Source organism: Zonotrichia albicollis, chromosome 15 (assembly GCF_047830755.1).
Source record: "Zonotrichia albicollis isolate bZonAlb1 chromosome 15, bZonAlb1.hap1, whole genome shotgun sequence".
Taxonomy (NCBI): Eukaryota; Metazoa; Chordata; class Aves; order Passeriformes; family Passerellidae; genus Zonotrichia; species Zonotrichia albicollis.
The window spans coordinates 2,636,074-2,656,156 of NC_133833.1; the positions used below are offsets into that span (position 1 = coordinate 2,636,074).

Here is a 20,083-nt window from a genome sequence, read left to right on the forward strand (position 1 = left end):
CTCAGAAATCTCTGCTGTGGGCAGAAGCCTCAAAAGTGTTGTTATTTTCCAGGTAATTGTGAAAACAAGAACAGAATATCAGCCTGACCAGAAGAACAAAGGAAAACTCAGAGTGCCCAAAATTGCTGAATTCACAGTCAGTTTCACTGATGGGGTAACAGAAAGACTAAAGGTAAGAAATGGTTGTTCTGCTGCCTTCTGATGCAAATTCCATTCGTTTTAAAATGACTGAATCAAAGTGACAGGAAAGACATAACAAATTTAACACTTCACTCATCAGGGTCAAAGAGAGGTTTATCTGCATGAGTGTAAAGAGTTTTTTTAGGACAGGCATGAAAATACCTTCTTAGCTACATCTCAAGTAGAAAATGCTTTTCTTTCCCAAGAAAATGATGAAAATACATTCCAGCCCACACTGAAAATAAACCAAATTTGAATCCTTTTTCTTCTCAAACACTGGTGTTTAAAAATAATTTTTTAAAAAACAAGTGAAGATTGGTTGAAACATTTTGTTTAGTGTTTTAAAACTCCTTTTGTCTCATAGCCAGTCAACCCTTTTCATATTTAAAATACTTTGTCATAATTATTATATTACTACAGTTAAAAACTACTTCAAAATGCATAGGAAAAATGGTATTAGAGAAGAATCCAAGCATATCCTGTCCTGTAAGCAGTTTTGCTCCACAGGAATTGGAATTTTCTGATGGAAAATGTTTCCTTGGGAACTTTTCAACAGGCTCTACTCAAACATGGCAAGAAACTCATGAATTATTGAGTGCTGTCGGTTCCTGTTGACTGCAGCACATTAGAATGGCTCAGTTCCTCCTAAAATTAGACTCCAAATGTGTAGCTGCCAGTTTTTCCTCCCTCTGCACTGGGAAGACCTGGTGCTTTTTCTAAACCACAGAGCATGGCAGTGGTAGAAATGGGAGCTCTGATTGCTCATTTTCAAAGTCAGAGGAAATATCAATGATTTTGGGTAGAAAACAGAGAAAGTGAGCGGTGCCCAGTGACATTCCTGCTCCTTCCAAAGCATCATTTTCTCTTAAGAGTTGTGGGAATAAATGTTTATGGTTCTTGGCTGTTTTATTTTTCCATGGACATCACAATTTGATCTAAAATTTCTTACTTGCTGTTTGTACTTACTGAATTCTTCCCTGAGCTTATTGTGTGTAGTAACTATTTACCACCAGTGGTAACTCTCTATTGTACCAGAGTAAAGTGAATTAACCACGTTAAATCCCAGTCTTGGAAACATTTCCAGTGTCCCACACAAAAAGGAACAGGACACGATGTGCCTGAGAACCAGCAATAAATTGAGAGTCTCCTGCACTGACGTGTTGGCTTTAACCTGCAGTAAATGGTATTGTTGGTGTTGTAAATTCTGCTGCCTCACTGGGTATTTAACTCTCAGTCCTGCAGCCCTGAAGGGTGTGAAAGGCAGAGTAAAACCAGGAAAGATCTGGCTTTGTTAGTTTAAAAAAGCACTCAAGAACATCTCCTTGCACACCTATAGCTCATGGATAAATCCCATTTCATCTGCTCCTTCTACCGCGTATCTTGTTTTTCCTGTTCAAATTCCCAACTTGCTGTTGCATTCAAACCTTTCCTTTCATGCATTTTTCCTCTTCCCATCCTGTTTTTGGTGCAGTTTTCTCATTTCACAGCTTCTGCTGGGAGCCCTGGCAGAGATGGGAGTTGGGCCTCTTCCTATAGAGCCTGGCAGCATCTCAGTTTCATTTTTGAGCTGTTTCCTTTCCCTCAAATCCATATGATTTTCATTCTCTGCTCTTCAATGTCAACTTATTCATCAGGCAGCCTCTGCCCTAATACTGGATAAGACTCTAAGCCTCTCCCTGCCTGCTTTTCATAAGGCTTCCATGTATCCCATTAAATGTGTAGTATTATTTCCTGACAAAATGAGCTGAGATAATAGCTAATATTTATTACCTTTTGTACTTTTTACTGCACCACATTTTTGTCTCAGTGCATATTTTTAGTGAAGTTATTAAAAACCCTGCCCTCTGGTTATAAGCTGCCCCGTTATCTGCTGCTGATGAAATCATCTTAACATTTGTTTTTTTGTAAGAGCAAATCGCAGTAAATACTTAACTTTTATGATCTCACTTTGGCTATGTTTTTAAAAGCTTTAAAAAAGATGATATAACTGTGATCATCATATTCTCTGTTGTCCTTTTGAGGGTGGAAAAGCCCTTCAAGACCATGGAGTTCAAGCTGTGACCAATCCTTCAGAGCTGTGACTTTGTCCCCTGTCCAGAGCACTGAGTGCCACCTCCAGGGATGGGGATCCAAACCTCCCTGGGCAGTTCCAGTGCCTGAGCCCCCTTTCCATGGGGAAATTCCTGCTGTGCCCACCCTGAGCCTGCCCTGAGCCCCCTTTCCATGGGGAAATTCCTGCTGTGCCCACCCTGAGCCTGCCCTGACCCAACCTGAGGCCATTTCCTCCTGTCCTGGGGCTGGCTGCCTGTTAAAAGAGGCTGCAATTCTGTGGTTTTGTGCTGCAGAAGATCAAGATATCTGGAAAAAGTTTTGAGACCACGTGGACCTCTCAGCCAAGTCCACAGATGCCCTTTTCCCTGCCTTTGGGGTATCTTTTATTGAAGAAACTAATGAATAATTAGACAACTTTCTCACATGAACAAGCCCGAGCCAGAATTTAAACTTGTGCTTGCATATTTTTCATCCATGCAGAATAGCCCAGATCTGAGCTCTTTAATTATCATAAAGAAGAGACTGTCCCTAGGCAACGGTTCTTATTTCACACCAGCTCTTCCAGGAATCTGAGCTAGCTCCTGCCTCTTGTCACATCCCCTAATAGATGAGATTATCACTCTCTCCAGCTCAGCACACTCTGTCCTGGAAGTTTGACCAATTAGGCTGATTCTTCAGCTGCATGACTCAGCCCATACCTCCTTTATAGCACTGTTTAAATAGTTGTGTGTAGATGGGTTACGAGAAAATGATGTTAAAATAACCTCGTGGCTGAGCCATCTATACAGAAAAGAAATTTCTTTTTTTCGTTTCACTCCTCCACAGTGAAGCAAAGGGAACATTTTTCTAAGCTGACAGGCAGTGATTTATAGATCTTGCTTTCTCCAGACTGCTTCTACCTTTGGAGTGTGCTCCTCCAGGAGGTTTTGGAGCTGCAGAGATGTCGTTCTGCAGCAGCTCTGTGAGCTGAGGTTTCCCAGGCTGCGGGAGAAGGGTGGCTGCTCTTTGCCTTTTGCTTGCAGTGCTTTGAAGGCAGCTCCTGTTCCTGGCCTTTGCCATCCTGTGACAACACCGAGGTGCCTCAGAGAGGGTTTGTAAATGTGGCTGTGATTGCTCTGTTAGACAGCTCTAACCCTCTGCCTCTGAGGCTGCCTGCTCCTTCTCACCAGTGATGCCCCATTGTGCATCTTTAAAGAACAATCTCTCATATGTGAGTAATCATTCTGCCCTTATTTCTATCAGTACTGAAAAGAGATTGAATCCCTTTTGCTTTTTAGGCAGATTCCCCACCAAATGAAGTCCTGTTACTGCTGGAGAGCAGGGTTTCACTGACTCCTTTTCCAACCAGTCCAGATAGCCCAGAAACCATCCAGCAGCACTGATTTCTTTGGATAGCACCAGAAGAGGTCTGGAGTGGCCTACAGAGCATTGGGTGACACCTGGAACTGCTGGTCCCTTACTGGTTTTACACAAACTGGTCTCTTTGTTACTCCAGTGTGAGCCCTTCCTCACCACTGCCACAGAACTATTAAATATTTTCAGGACAGTAATGATTTATTGACTGTTAGCTGGGTGATAGTTACCTCCATAGTTATCTGACTTCTCAAGAAAATCTTCTACAGTTCTTTCCTCTTCATGGATCAGTTCCTTTAAAAAGTTTTTGTTTTCAGAGTTGGAATAATTAAGCTCAGTACTTGTCTTTAACAGAACAAGCTGGGAGTGGGTGTACGGGGGAGAAGTCGATATATTTAAGATGTTTTTTTGCTAGCAATTTATCTACCTGGAGAAATCATCTGCCAGTATTGATGGAGACTGAGAACTTCATTCTTCTTGCTGCAATTTGGCAAGATGCATTTTCAGAGTCACTGGCTCTGTGTCATCTGTCCCTGTTGAGTGTGCAATGACAATTATTTCTTATCATTAGATCACCCTCTCCTCCCTCCACCCTGAAACTGCTCTGGCACACTCAGATCCAGGGACCAGTGGATGTAATTCTTGCCCACACTTTTCATCAGGTCCTTAAAATGTAGTGGAACCCATTCAAGTGTTTCTGTTGTTGAAATGCTCATACTGGAACAATTCTTTTCCTCTGACTTAATGTGGAAGATTTAGAACAAAATGTCTCCAACCTCACCCTACAGAACAATGATGCAAGAATTGTTCATGATCAAACCCAAGCCAATACCTGAAATGCTTGGCTCCTGATTAACAAAGATTTTTCTGGGCCAGGGAACAATTTCCTGTTGGTAGCAGCTTTGCTAAACGGAAGATGCTCCCCTGGTGCCCTCACTGGAAGGTGGGGCAACAAATCCCCAGGGAATTCACATTTTTCTGCACACACAGAGCCCCAAATGTGCCATTCCTGCTTCTCCTTCCCAAACTTCCCATCCATGCCATGCATCCTTCAGACTCCTCCTGGGGCGTTCTGCTTTCACCTGCAAGCTGTTGCTTTATGCTCGTAGTTCTTCCTCTAACCTGCAAAGAAATCCCAGAAAAACGGCTGGGGCTTTTCATTGTCCCCATTCATAGGTAAATAAATTCTAAACTCTCCTTTAATTGTTGAGTTCCCACGGGGCAGGAGCGACTCCTGGTGAAAGGACTCCCTCTGCTTCTCAACGCTATCAGTACCAGCGTTGCCATGGCAGCTGCCACATCCCATCGCTTATCAGAGCTGGAGGATCCCATTACCCTGCTGATGGCAGCGGTGCCCGGGGCTGAAGGCAGGGATTCCTCCCTCTGCTGGGAATTGCTGCTGGGCTTTCAGGATCCAGGAGAAGCAGGGACAAAGCAGAGATGGGGCAGGCACGGGGAGCAGGCGCTGGGTTTGCTCTGGGACCTTGCACTCAGAGAGGGTCAGCAGCAAGGGGTTGATTTGGAGGGAATAATCCAAATTTGGGAGCTCCCAGCTGTATCCAGCAATCTCCTCTCCCTGTGGATGCAGAGGGTGAGTTCCTGCAGGGGTTTCAGGCTGCTCTCACTGCTCCTAAGTTGTCCAGGCTGTGGTGGATGATCTGAGAGTGGAGCCAAAGCTGCCTCTGTGGAGGCTGAATATTTCCAGTGCATTCAGAAGGTCACAGGGTCTCTTTTCCCTTGATGCAGTCTCACCTGTGTGGTTCCAGGCTCTCAAGGTGTGCAGGTGAGAAATGGTGCTCCTCATCTTCCTGCCTGAGCTCAGCAATCCTTCTTGTGAGGAGCTCTGGGGACAGGACAGGTCCCATCTGTCCCGGCGGCTCTCCCAGGCTGCAGGAGGCAGATTGATGGAGCCGTGTGTGATCGCCAGTGACAAGCAGGAGCTGTGAGGGTGAGCTGAGTGGGGATTTGTGGCTCAGCTGCCAGGGAACAGATCTGTCTGATCACAGCCCCAGGTATTGCTATAAACCCTGCAGGTTTGCTCCGTCTGGGTAGGAGTCTGGGGGTTTTGTAAGAACTCCCAGCTAATTCCTTAATTGTTTTGTACAGGCAAGGGTCCAAAAATGTCATGTCTGTGTCTAAAACACAGAAGAAAAATCTATTTTGATTTAACTGGAATGCTCTCTACTGGCTCAGGGACCACTTAACAAAGCAAAGGAAAAAACCCCAAATACGATTTTTTAATAGGAAATGGACCATTCCTTACAGTGCATTCTTGTTTTAGGTTAGTTTTACACACACAGATACTCTTTTACAAAGCCAGGAAAGGCCTTGACTCTATTTATTTTTGCCATCTGTAAGCACTAACAGAATAGTCAGCTGAATAGATTTGTTCAGTCTTGGTTTGGGTTTTTTTCCATTTAATTGATTTTTGGAGAGAAGAAGAAAGTGAATTGTTCTGCAGAAAATCTCTAAAAGTAGAAGTCACAGAGAATATTCACATGCCTAAATTTTTGTGGGGTACACTTGCTGAAAGTTCATTCTTCAACCCAGAATATATTGCAGGAAAAAGATTTACAGGGCAGAAACATCAACTGACTCTTGGCTTTGGAGCAAAATGCTTGAAAATATTTCCACAAGTGACCACATGGAGATACCCCTGGTGCTAATTCCAGGGTGTAATTGCAGTTACCATTGGGCCTGGAGGATTTCTTACACTGCACCTCTGTCTCCAACACCACTCTGCACTTACCTCTGGCACCCCACAGGAAATCTGAGTGTTGGGCAATTTTCCTGTCAGCATTTGAGGTGAAATGAAAGATATTTAATGCTGGTGTGGCCACTGTAGCAGGATGGAGGAGCAGGAAAGAATTTTCAGCTGAGTGAAACCAGAGCAAAGTTTATTACCTGTTGGGGAGTGCATTTGGAGTCTTGTAGCCAGACCACTGAATGCTGAAAAAATATAATAATCAAGGAAGTGCAAAGCTTCAGTGACACAAATTTCTCCATGCAATGTTTCACCCTCTCCAAAGCAGCACAGGCTGTGATTGAATGTTAAACAGAGCTGAGCTGCCTCTTGTTGGTACTTGCAGATGTATTAAAGCCTGTTGGGTCGGATCCACAGCTAATGGAACTGGCCTGGTGCCTTCGGAGGCAGCATAATCACCTCGATTACTCATTTCTCTTGTTTGTTTTTAAAAGAGTAGCTCTTGTAAGTCATTTGCAGCAATAAAGCCTCATCTTTCTAATTCAAAATGGAAAGGCTTTTAATTCTTAAGTTACCCAGGGGACACTTTGCTCACCAAGTCTTCACTTTGTTCTCCTATAAAGCACCCACATAATAAGTTTTTAAGGAGAAATGGGTGTACTGAACCATGAATGCAGAAATATTATTTCCTGCTCATGATGGGAGACATAAATGCTGAAATACAGGTGAATTTGTTTCCCTTCTTGAAGGAACAAACTTCCAAGTACTTGTTTTCTTCAGGCACGAGAGTGCACTGAACAGAGGTGCTGTAATTCATGCAAGCCTGACCTTTGGAGGAAGGTAATTTCACAAAAACACCTCAGCCTTTTTCTGGAGCCAGCCTGATCCTTGGCTGTGGCGTGGTGGTGGTCCCTGGGTGGTTTTGCCTCAGAAAAAGCCAAGATTTGAGGAGTTTGGATGTTTGCAGCTGTGGGTGGCTCTGGCTGGGGGTGTCTGGGTGGGGAGTGAACTCTGGAGCTGGGTTTGGAGGGATGTCAGGAGTCAGGAAAAGGCAGTGGCACACCTGCAGTTCCAGGTGTGTTCCATGAGCCGAGCCCTGAATCCACTCTTGCTCAGGGCTCCCAAAGCTTTCCCTGCACCAAATCCAGCACCAGGGACGATTTTGCATTCATGAGACTGTGCAGAGGTTGAGTCTTGGCAGGCAAAGGGCAGGCAAGGAGACAGTTTATCGATGACTTGATTTATCTCGTGTTCCTGTTAATGCATTTAAAAAGGGCCTGGGATGAACTGAGGCATCCATTGCCGTGTCCCACGTGGAGTGACCAGAGGAAATGTCACAGCCAAGGCTGTGCCAGGGCAGCAGGGAAGGGCTGCACGTCAGGAAGCCTTGGAGAGGATGTTTCTGTCTGCTGCAGTCCCACTAATTGAAAAAACACCTCGAATTAGGGATCTGGAAGGAAGCCTCTTCCAGCATTGCTCCTGAAATGGGCTGCCAGGTGTTCTCAGGATGTGGCTTTGGAGGAAAAGCTCCTTTCTGAGCAGTTCTTGAGTCGCCCTTTTGTTTAATTTGGGGGCTCTGCTCCATTTCATTTGGAGGTAACAGACACAGAATCCTTGAATGGCCTGGGCTGGCCAGGAGCTGAAAGATCACCCAGTTCCAGTGGGAAGGCTTCTGACAATTGAAAAAGAAAGAAAATATTCTTATAGGAGGAGGGGGAAAACACCTTTAAAAACCTGTCTGGTCTGCCAAAATGGCCATGTATTTATTTATGTTCCTAGAAACAACATCACCCCTTCTCACTATACCTGCCTGCTTGATGAAGGAATTTTTCATGGCATTAAATAGCAGAAAAGAGAAACCCAACAGAGCTTTTTATTTACCTAAATGGAAATTCACTGATACTCATTGCTGAAGCAGCTTTATTTAAAATGGCATTTAGAACTTCCATAAGGAACGGGGGCTTGGAAACAGAGCCATGAATTTTCCATCCAAGGGGTTTGACTTGGCACAGGGAGATGTCACGCAGCCCACAGCTGGCACCAGACACTGTTAAAAAGATCTGAGGCTATTAGTGCCTAAACAGCCACTAGAAATTATATTACATGATGGAGACTGGCTAATATAATTGAGCCAGCTAGTTATTGTGTGCATAATTTAATTATTTGACAAATTGCTTAGAAACACCGTGTGCTCCTTCCACACTGGTGCTGCTCTCACAGCTTTAGGAGGTGCAGAGCAGAGGAATTGCTGCTGCCTATCCTGCAAAAGTGATGTTTCTTTTTAAGATTTACAGGCTTGGAGAGGTTCTGTGGTGTTGTCACGGTGGGCTGGGGTGTGCAGGGATGGGCAGAGCCCAGGGGACACGGCTGGGAGGGGAAATTGGCTCAGAGACAGCCAGTGCTCTTTCAGGTGCACTCTTCTGAGGCTTTGGGGTACTTGGGTAAATGAGCCTCTCTGTGAGTGCTCTGGGATTGCATTGCTGGGCTCTGTGGGCTGAAAGGAACACATGGAATAGTGGAGCAGAGACTCACAGAATGGTTTGGCTTGGAAGGGACCTTAAAAGTCATCCAGTGCCACCAGAGACACCTCCCACTGTCCCACTGCTCCCAGCCCTGTCCAGCCTGGCTTGGGCACTGCCAGGGATGCAGGGGCAGCCCCAGCTGCTCTGGGCACCTGTGCCAGGAGCTGCCCACCCTCACAATAATTTTTTTTTCCTAATATCCAATCTAACCTTGCTTTCTGTCAGTGTGAAGCCATTCCCCCTTGTCCTGTCACTGCAGGCTCTTGTAAAGTCTCTCTCCCTCTTCCTTGTAGCCTCTCCAGGTACAAAAAGGCCACAATGGTGTCACCCCAAAGCTTCTCCTGTGCAGGTGAACAACCCCAGCTCTGCCAGCTCCATCCCTCTGACCCCCGGTGCCTCTCTGGATCTCTGCAGCAGCTCCAGCTCCTGGCTGTGCTGGGCCAGGGCACAATCCCAGCCCCTTCCTGCTGCCCTGGGATCAGCCCTGGAGCTGATGGGAGAATTCCTGGCCCCCAGGATGATCCCATCCTCATCTGTTCTTATGAGAACTGGGGCCAGATTGGTTTATGGTCATGAAATGTAAGTTAAAGGACCAAAAAAATCCCATCCACCTTAAAACTTGATTAAGACACCTCACAGCACTAAGGAGTATTTTCCCATAGCCCTGAAAATGTAGAGACATGACTAAGGACATTTTCCTCTTACAAAGCATCTCCTAAACAATTCTTCTTAAGAATCTGGACACCATCTGGAATAAAGCTGTGCTGTAATAATAAAGAACAAATCCTACATCTCCTTGAGCAGTACTAAGCAAATCTGAAGACCCAATTGTGTCACTTTTTTTTTTTTGCAGTTAGCCTTTCAAAATTTCAGAGGCGAAGCTGTTGCCAGAAGATCAGCAAAATCAGCAACTTATTACAAAAATATTTTTAACAGTGGGAAGTGAAATGACATTTTTGAAGAAGCGCAGTCAGATCATTTTCACTGCCAGGGTAGATCAGGGTGTCTGGGTGCCGGGCAAGGCACCAAGAGTTCTTTGACAGAGTTTGAACAGTGGGGTGAGTTTGGAGTTTGGGGGGTACCTCATCACACCTGATCCATCTCAGTGTCAACCTGGATTTGGGTGTTTGTACTTGGATTCCATCCTGGAATACACAGAAGCCACCAGGCTATCTGGATCCAGGAGCTCCTGATCCTTTAACTGTGCTTTCCATGTGATGGTATCAGTCTTCCATCTCATTATCAGCTGAACAAGTTATGGCATGAAGGGGAAAAAATTGTCCTCCTGAATTTTTCATTGTCGAGCAGAAATCCTTATAATGGATTCGGGAGTGCATGGATGTGTTTGGATGCCCTTAGATGATTTTGTGATTTTTTTTTTCTGCAAGTTAACTGGGTTGTCAGGGACTGATGGGTTTTTAGGTGTAATGGAATTGCCATAAACTACAGGAAAAGCTTTGCTGCCTCTCCAGGCACAGCTCTTAAGCTCCTCTCTGAAGTAACCTTGACAGAATTTCTGCCAGTTTTGTTCATAACAAATTCTGCCTTGTTCTTTGCCTTTCTTCTTCTACAAAGAGAAAAATTAAAACCCAGAGAACTTCTTCAGCTGAATTGCCTATTAAAGGTCAGAAATTTCCCCAATATGCAGCAACACTGAAAGTATCTTGTAGAACCAGACATGGCAGCAGCAGAAGGATCCTTTCCTGAGAAACTGGAATTTTGTGAAGAGGCTGACAAGAGTGCAGGAACAAAAATAGGCAGCAGAAACTTCTGAGATCCCTAATTCACATTACAGCTGTAGAGAGTAGGAAAATGGTGCAGAATTTTGTAGGAATTTTTCTGTGATAAATGATTTTTATCTCTTCTCTGAGCCTGGCTGCTTTTCCTGTAGGCAGCAAGGCTTTTCTTGGTTGGCATCTTCTTGGCTCTGCTCCTGCTTTAAGTGTATAAGCAGGGAGAAAAGTGTCCAGAGTCAAACACTGATTTACCAGACATTTAGAAGTAAAATCGTGCCTGGTATCTAAGAAGTGCCACCCACTCTGAAAGAGGGGAAATTTAGGTTGTATATTGGCAAGAAATTCTTCTTTTTGAGGGTGGGGAGGCCCTGGCACAGGTGGATCCCTGGCAGTGCCCAAGGCCAGGATGGACAGAGCTGGCAGTGGAAGGGGTCTCTGCCCATGGAATGGGATGATCTTTAAGTTCCCTTCCAAGCCAAGCCATTCCATGATTTTATATTATATGAACAAGGATTAAAACTGTAAAAACCTTGCAATGGAAAAAAGCTGTTAAATAAATGCCCTGCTGTTTGGATGTGCCATTGTTCTCTGGTTGCCTTTTAAATAAGGCTTTGTATTGGAGTGAGAGAGGGAAAAAGGGAATTTTTGATGAAAAAGGAGATCCTGGGCAGCTGATAAATCAAAGAGAGCAGGGAGGATGCATCCATGGGCTGCATGAAAGCCAGGTTAGCTGGAGCACCACTGCAATTAGGCATCCTCTGCCTGGCACAAAACCTGCTGGCACCTGATCTCCTGCTGCCTGATGAGGATGGAGCCTTTTATTCATCTGTGCTTGTGTGAAAATGCAAAAAACGTTCTTTATCTGTGGGAAAAGGGAGAACCACCCCAAGTGTGCTGCTGTTGATGGGAGCTTGATCCTTCATGGATGTTAAGGGCCTCTCCCACATTTTTTGGAGGATGAGGGGAATGTTTTTGTGTGGTAATGATGTTCTCTGCTCCCTCTTAAAGGAGCATTTGGGAATCATGTGAGATTTTGAGGAGAGGGCAGGCAAATCCCCCCCTTCTTTCACCCACTCGAGCAGTCACATGTGACAGATTCATGCCTGCAGCACTTCTAGGTTTTATCTGCTCACTAAATTTTATTTCCCCTCTGTGAGTGTTTATATTGCTTAGAGACTGCCAAGGTTCGTGTTAATCATAAAAAAAAAAAAGTGGAGGTTTATTAGGTATTGCAGCTCTGTGATTCTTTGGTGTTTGAATGTTAATGAAGCTTTGTATGCTCTGGAATAGTTGGAGAGCTGGATCTTAGCTCTGGCATGCCAGGAATATCTGGGGGTGGATTTCTCTTCCCTTTCCTTTGGGTTTTAACATCTTACATGACATTTCATCTGGAGCAATTTTCCACCATTTATCAGCAGGTGTAATATTGTCACAGCAATTCTGTGAGTGCAGGAAAGGCAGGAGGGTGAAAATGGGCTCAGTTGCAGCCTGCAGGGCCTTGAACAACTGGGTGTCAGCACTTGGTCAGAACAGAGGGAATTTGTTATTTTTAGGGACTCCGTGGGAGGACAAGAGGAAAGAACCCCTCAAATTGCAGTTCTAATGGTTATTTCCATAGGCTGTGCATGCACGTGGGATTTAGCAGAAGAGCCATGGAGAAACATTAATTCTCACTGCAGACAGCTCAGTTCTTTCTGCTTCTGGAGGCTGAGTTTCCAGCAACATTTCTTTTCTCATTGCACATTTAATTTGGGGCACAGTAGCCAGACTGGAGAGCTGAGCATTTCTTATTTCTGAATTTCTAACCAGGGCTGCCCCTCAGCATTGGCTTTGGTAGAACAAGATGAACATCTTGCTCTAGTGCCTTCAAATTAACCTCAAAGGACACTTGTGCCATTGTCATTGTGGCTTAGTACCAACACTGGAATTAGAGGGAATTCCAGGCCCAGCAGGCTCCCCTTTAAATGGGGAGGAAGTGGTGGATCTGTGTTCTACAGGAGAAATGTTCCTCCACACTGACCTCTCATCAGGATTGTGGTGTGGGGAGGGATCTGTTTTTCCCAGGTCTCCTGTTGGAAAAAGCAGAGTAGATTTAATCCAGGAAATCTCTCTTTTTTACCATTCCAAAGGGACTTAATTTTTTTTTTTCCGTGTGTAATACAGCTTCTTTTGGGGACACAGATAATGTCAAATTCCATTTGCATCTGCCTTGAATCCAGCTGAGCCTTTCTCACCATGAAAAGGGACAGATTCCCCCAGGTTGGGAACCCGAGGGCTGCCATGAAGCTGCTCTGAAATATTTCTGTCCACCCCTCTGAGGGGGCTCTGAGAGGAGGTGGATCCCAAATTTTCTTGGTTGGATTGGTGCAATTCACACATCTCCACTCCTTTAGCGCCAGATCTCTCTGCAGCCCTCCAGGAATCCCTAACACAGTTCTCCTAGCTCCAGCATTAAATTCTGCTCCCTCTGTTGCTGCCTTTGGCTTAACTGACCCATTTTGCAGCAGATGAGGCCCCAAGGAGAGGTTAATCCAAGCAGGAACATTAAAAGGCAGCTCTGGGCTTCAGTGAACTCTTTGTCCTTGGCAAAGCCTCTTAGCCCCAGTCTCACCTTTTTACCTTTTATTCTAAAATATTCTGATTTAACAAGGAATTCAGGAATCTCTCCTGCTAGATAAGTCTCCACAGCTCTCTCTTGCCTGAGTTTTGGAATGTGGTGGGTTTTTGTGGAATTATGGGACCAGGAAAGCTTTGGGAAAGGGGAGGATGGGAGTGTTTGACAGCTCCTGGCTCAGTCCTTGAGGAACAGAGAGCTGAGCAAAATCAGTGATCAGGACATGGAGTAGGGATGGAAAAGTTGCTGTTGGATGAACTATTTAGGAGGGACCTGGAGAGAAGGGAGCTCCAGCAAAGGAACAGACAGGGTGACCTGCTGGGCAATGAGGAGAGGGGGAATATTTGAGCCCCAAAGAGGGAATTGTGTCTGGTACCTCCAGCACCAGCATCTGCTCTTGGGCATGCTGTGGGGTTTTGTCAGCAGTCAGGATATTTTCCTTGTACAGAGGAGGATCCCTTTCTCCTGCAGGGCACAATTTATCCTGGAGGAGTTTCCCAGGAGGCACAAAGGGATGTGAGACCCTCATTGCTCCTCCCTGCTCACTGCCCTGCTCCCAGGAAAGAGGGATCTGCCCACAGGGCACTTCATCCACCACGTCACACCTGGAATGGGAATTCTGGCTGCTGCAGGGTTCTGCTGGGTCAGAGAGCACCAAATACTACAGCAAAATCTATAAATTTGCAATGGGTTAAACACAGGAATGTTGAAAATCTGTGGGGGGGGATGGGAATGAAGTGGGAATCCAGGATATTGGATCCAGCATTCAGTCAATTACCATGCTTAGTTAAGTACTGCACGGTGGAGTGAAGGCTGCAGTCTGTTAGAATGTCTGTTCCTATAAGTCATTTAATTATGAGGTTGCTCATATGCCATTTTAACATATGTACAGTAACATTATCCCTCTTTTCTAGGTCACCATCCTCATAAGCCTGGCTCTTGCATTCCTTGCCTGCATAGTGTTCCTTGTGGTGTACAAAGCCTTCACTTACGACCACAGTTGCCCAGATGGATTTGTTTATAAGGTAAGGAACTTCAGAAGGATGGATTGCCTGAGCTAATGACAGGCTCTAATTGCCTGCATGGTTACAGCCCAGGCTGCTTTTTTTTTTGCTTTTTTTTTGACCAGGCCAAACAGAACATTTGGCAGGAATGTGTTGAAATGGAAAAAGTGTTCTGGGAAATGTGGACATGCATCTGCCCCCATCAGCTACTGTTACAGTGTAATTGTTGGGATTAGCATTTGGGGAACGCTACAGACAGATGTTCAGCAACAATCCCTCTTATTTGTGAATGGATTTATTGCAGCTGGGATCCTGCATTTGCTTCCCACACTCCCAAGTAACTGCTGTTTGCTGGCATACATTGTAATGCAAAGCAAACTGCTGCAGTGCTGACACTCTGTCCTTTGTGAAAGAAATCCAAATTTGCCCAAGTAGTTCACTTCTAGGTGCTCTTGAGCCTTTATTGAGAACAAACCCATGTAACAATTGCTAAAACCCAGTGATTTTGTACTGAATATTCACAGACTGTTTGCCTGGTCTGCTGAGATAAAAACATACATTTTGCACTGACTTCTCACTGTGAATAAACTCATAAATTCACAGGAGTCTTGACCACACTGGGGATAAAAGTGAGCTGGAAAACAGAGTAAGATGTTGGTGTATTAATCATTGTGAATTATTCTCTTAGGTTATATAAAAAGGGAGAAATTGGATTGTTCAGACTGGAAAAGAAAAGGCTTTGGGGTCACCTAATTGTGGCCTCCAGTACCTGAAGGAGCTACAAGAAAGATGGAGAGAGACTCTTTACAAGAGGGGATAAGGAGGAATGGCTTCAAAGTGACAGGGAGAAGGTTTAGTTGGATATTGGGAAGAAATCCTTTTCTGTGAGGGTGGGCAGGCCCTGGCACAGGTGCCCAGAGCAGCTGGGGCTGCCCCTGGATCCCTGGCAGTGCCCAAGGCCAGGCTGGATGGATTTGGAGCAGCCTGGGACAGTGGAAAGAATTCCTGCCCATGGCAGAGGCTTGGAATGAGATGAGCTTTGAGTTCCCTTCATATTTCAGAATTTCAGACTCAAACCCAAACCTGAACCTGTGAAAGGAGCTGCCCCATTGGGCTGTGCCTCCTGCCATCCCCAGCCAGGTGCTCACCCCTCAGCTCAGGGTGACACTCCCTGACAGAGCAGCACAAAGCAGCTTTTGCTGCCTCTGCCTGTCTGGGCATGAATTCTGGCCTGGGACCCGCAGGTGAGCAGAGCTGCCCAGCCCAGTCTGCCCAGTTTGGTCCCTCCCTCATTCCCAGCCTGGATCTCTGAGATTGCTGCCATCTGTTGCCAATAGCAACAGGTCTGGAATGCCGGGCCCGGCTGGGTGCTCTCAGGGCGCTGCAGCAGTGTGGGTGCAAACAGGACCCTGAGAGCATCACTGGTGCCATCCCTGGTGCCGTTTGTCGGTGAGGGGAGATTTGGACACTCAATGTGAGTGATAAGCAAGTTCTGTTTATTGAAGAGAGCATCAGACACCTATACAGCAAATAATAAGCTCATGAATATTCTGTAAGCCAAGCGATCTATTGGTTAAACTATACCATCAACTCTTCCTCATTCCTTTGGGCCTACATTCCCTATTTCCCACGTCTCTCTGTCCACTTGTTATCATACCCAGCTAGGCCCAAGGACACGCTATCTTGCAGGTGCAGGACTTGGAATTAGCCACGGCCTTGTACTTTTCCAGTCTCTAGTCAGCTAAATTCCCAACAATCACTGGTGCCCTGAGAGCATCACTGATGCCATCACTGGTGCCACCACCGGTGCCATCCCTGGTACCATCACTGGTGCCATCACTGGTGCCATCACTGGTGCCATCACCCCATCACTGGTGCCATCAGCCCATCACTGGTGCCATCACTGGTGCCATCACCCCATCACTGGTGCCATCACTGGTGCCATCACTGGTGCCATCACCCCATCACTGGTGCCATCAGCCCATCACTGGTGCCATCACTGGTGCCATCACCCCATCACCGGTGCTATCTGTGGTGCCATCACCGGTGTCATCACCAATGTCATCACTGGTGCCATCTCTGGTGCAATCACTGGTGCCCTGAGAGCATCACTGGTGCCATCACTGGTGCCATCAGCCCATCACCGGTGCTATCCGTGGTGCCATCACCGGTGCCATCACTGATGTCATCACTGGTGCCATCCCTGGTGCCATCACTGGTGCCCTGAGAGCATCACTGGTGCCACCACCGGTGCCATCCCTGGTGCCATCACCCCATCCCCGGTGCCATCCCCGGTGCCATCCCCGGTGCCATCCCCGTGTTTCTCTCTGCTCTCCCCCCAGCACAAGCGCTGCATCCCCGCCTCGCTGGACGCCTACTACTCGGCGCAGGACTCCAACTCGCGGGGCCGGTTCTACACCGTCATCAGCCACTACAGCATGGCCAAGCAGACCAGCTCCCGGGCCGTGTCCCCCTGGCTGCCCTCGGGCTCCGCCAGCCACGACAACAAGGCTGCCAAGACAGAGGGGCACTAAAGGCAGCGAGCTGGAGCGGGAGGGCGGGGGGACAGCACCTGAGCGGGCTGTTGGAGGGATCCGAGCCAGGGCAGGAGCAGCTTCGTGGGTATTTTTCTTTTTTTGTGCGTTGTTCTCGTTGATTTGTAACCGAGTCGAGCTCTTGTACAAAGGCATGTTTGATGTTGACTGTACCTTAACGATGTAAAAATATTTTTAAATCATTGCTTAACTATTTGTTAGAAAAATAAATTAAAAAACAAAAAAAGCAAGTTAGGTAAACAGCCAGAGAGGATAAAAGCAGCAAAGAGAATGCCACCAAGTTTTGTCAGTGCTGGAAAGCTGTGACAGAGGCTCCACATGCAGTGAAGGAAGAGCTGGAATCCTTTCAGGAGGGGTAGAAAGAACCTGGTACAAAGACATTGTGGTGCTGTTTCATTTGCCAAAGGGGAGATATTTTGCTGTCAGATTGAATCCAGTGTCAGTGTTCACTCACTGATAGAGAAATACAAGCATCCCTTCCTTACCCAGACATGCTCATGTGCAAACACAAACCCTGCACAGGGCCCCAAGGAAACCCAGAGGGTTCCTGGTGTTCCTAATGAGCCACCAGAGTGCTGCTGGTCCTGGCCAGGCTCTGAGAATGAAATCCAGGCTGCTGATGGAGATGGAGCAGGATGGGAGCAGGCAGAAGCTGCGGAAGTGAAATCTTGAATAAACTTTTGAGCACAGGACTGAGAGTCAGGAGTTCAGGACTCTGCTTCTGCCATTGATTCCCTGCATGAGCTTTGGCAATTTCCATGAGGCTTCATCCTTGGGGACCTCTCTCCTGAGGGTCACCACAACTCAAAGAAATGCCATTATGATCACAAGAGCATCTCAGAAGTTCTGATAGTATTGAGCCTCTGATTTTCAGTCCCTGATTTTCCCATGAAATGGGCTGCTCCTGCTTCCCTGCTTCAGCTTCAGCTCCTTCAGCATTTCCTGTCATTCCAGGTCACTAGAGAGAGGTAAAAATCAAATCTCTGCTTGCAAATCCAGAGTAGACCCCAAGTTCAATCCAGTCCTGCCCAGAGTAACACATCCTCTCCCCACAAATGGCACTTGAGATTAGTGCAGGCTGGTGGGATTTCAAAAACCCCCAAGGATTCTCTTTTCCCAGAGCTGCAAGAGCAGAGCGCACAGGCAGGGCAAGGCTCACCTTGTCTCAGCTGCTTTTTCAGATTTTTGGCTGGACTGGGATGGAAATTAGGAACTGGCCCCTTCTTCCCTCGCATTGGGCAGTTGTGTCCTCCATGTCAGAGCCCCTGGGCAGTGTGTGAGGGCAGAACTCCTCAGTCCTGCAGGCATCATGATAAATAACTGTATAGTGTAGCTAAAACTGTAGTGCCAAACACCATTGTCTGACTCCCTCTCCTCCCTTCCCTTTCCACCTGTAAATTCATTTCTCACTCAAAATGTACAAACCACCCCCCTCTCCACCCACAACCCCAACTCCAGCAAAACCACTGAACAGTTTATAATTTTGTGGTGTATTTTTTGTCAGTAGGTAGCAGAGACTGAAGTATTTTTTGGTGTAATTCTTGAACTTTTCTGACGGGATTAAAATAAAGTTCGATGTGACTGAGAGTGGCTCCCGTGGGTTTCCTTGCAGGTGGTGTGTGGGATTTGTGTGGTACAGGCTGCACCTGGCACCAGCCCCAGGGTGACTCTGCATTTCAAGAGGCATTTCCAGAGATTCCCATTTTAATGCCTGGATTTTATTCCCTATATTCTCACCCATTTCCAATAGGAAAATAGCAATTAAATTTCAGCTCATCTACTGCTTTACAGTGGAGCTTCATTCCATTTTAATGGGAATTCCTTCCCATTTTAAAACCAATGGATTCCAGGAGCTTTCCCTGGCAGCAGTGTCCCCTTTCCATCTTTTCCTGCTGCAGGCATTCCTTGGAATGGGGGGTTAAAGGAAATCCAGCTGGCAACCCGAGGGCCACAGCTGAACTTTGGGAAAGTTGAGCTCTGTACCCAAACTCCTCAGCTTGATTTGTAACAAACCCACAGCTGTATTCATCTCACACGCTTCAGCAAGCAGATTGTGTTGCCTCAAATCCTTTGGCTCTTTGAAATGGAATGATAGCCTGGCATTAAATTGACTCATTCCCTAAAGGCTAAAGAACATTTTGTAAAACCTTCGGATAGCTTTCCTTCAAAAAAAAAAAAAAAAAAAAAGAAAAAAAGTGTATTCAGAGTTGTGAAATTGAGCTACCACAGGAGAGAAACCACTCTGGTGTTAGAGGTCAGCACTGAGGACTTGTGAAATATATTGAAAGGATCCAGGGCTGTGCAGGATTGAGTCAGGGGATAATTTAACCATGCAATTCTATTGCCAGTCTCCCAGTAATGCTCTGTGTGTTTACTTGAGTCAGAAAAACCCAGGAATCAAATCACTTGAATTAAAAGGGTTCTAGCTATTACTAGATAAGTGAGTCAGTGGGGATAACCATTCCTATTTAATAAGGGAAAGATCAAAATCTGTGGAGAGCAGAATAAAAAAAAACAACCAAGAAAGACTCAGGGGGAAAGTAAAAGAAACCAAACTCCTGCTGCAAGTGCCACCACTGTGAATATTGTTATTCCAGCTCCTGCGCAAGCTGCAGTTCAGCTTTCAAGATTCAGCCACGTATTTTAATCACAGGAACGGCGAGAAAATTGGAATTGTAGTGCATCATCTTATTATTTCAGTCTTTAAAAGCCTCCTTCAAGGTTGATAGTGAGTTTTCAGCTCTGATTAAGGGCTGTGTTGGTGACAGCCCGGGCTCATCAGGGCTGTGGGCTCTCTGAGCAGCCTGGAGGGGCTCTGGAGAGCAATGTTCTCCTGAGCTGGGCCTGAGTGGAGGCTCAGCCTCAGCCCTGGCTCATCTGAGCAATGAGAGCCTGTGGGGGTGTTCACAGGGGTCTGAGGATGAGGGGAGAGAGGAGGACCTGACTCCGTGTTTCAGAAGGCTTGATTTATTATTTTATTATATATTATATATTTATTATTTTATTACATATTTATTATATATTAAAACTATACTAAAAGACTAGAAGAAAGGATTTCATCACAAGGCTAGCTAAGAATAGAAAAAGAAACAATGAATAACAAAAGCTTGTGACTCAGACTCTCTGTCCGAGCCAGCTGACTGATTGGCCATTAATTAGAAACAACCAGATGCACCTGTTGCATCCCACAGCAGCAGATAATCAATGTTTACATTTTGTTCCTGAGGCCTCTCAGCTTCTCAGGAGGAAAAATCCTAAGGAAAGGATTTTCCATAAAAGATGTCTGTGACAAGAGCACTCCCTGTGCCTCTCTGTGCTGGCCAAGTTCACCAGCCCCAGCTTCCCACCGTGTGCCTGCCCCTG

At 46.0% G+C, this 20,083-nt stretch overlaps 1 protein-coding gene across 1 annotated transcript in view; it reads left to right on the forward strand.

The window, feature by feature from the left end:
- Window positions 1-18,305, forward strand: part of NSG2 (neuronal vesicle trafficking associated 2) — a 32,428-nt gene extending 14,123 nt beyond the window's left edge. The window contains exons 3-5 of the mRNA XM_074551911.1: window positions 53-172; window positions 14,076-14,186; window positions 16,508-18,305. Of these exons, the coding sequence (XP_074408012.1) occupies window positions 53-172; window positions 14,076-14,186; window positions 16,508-16,699 (423 nt within the window). The 3' untranslated portion in view covers window positions 16,700-18,305. The remainder of the gene's footprint in view (window positions 1-52; window positions 173-14,075; window positions 14,187-16,507) is intronic.
- Window positions 18,306-20,083: the final 1,778 nt, after the last annotated feature.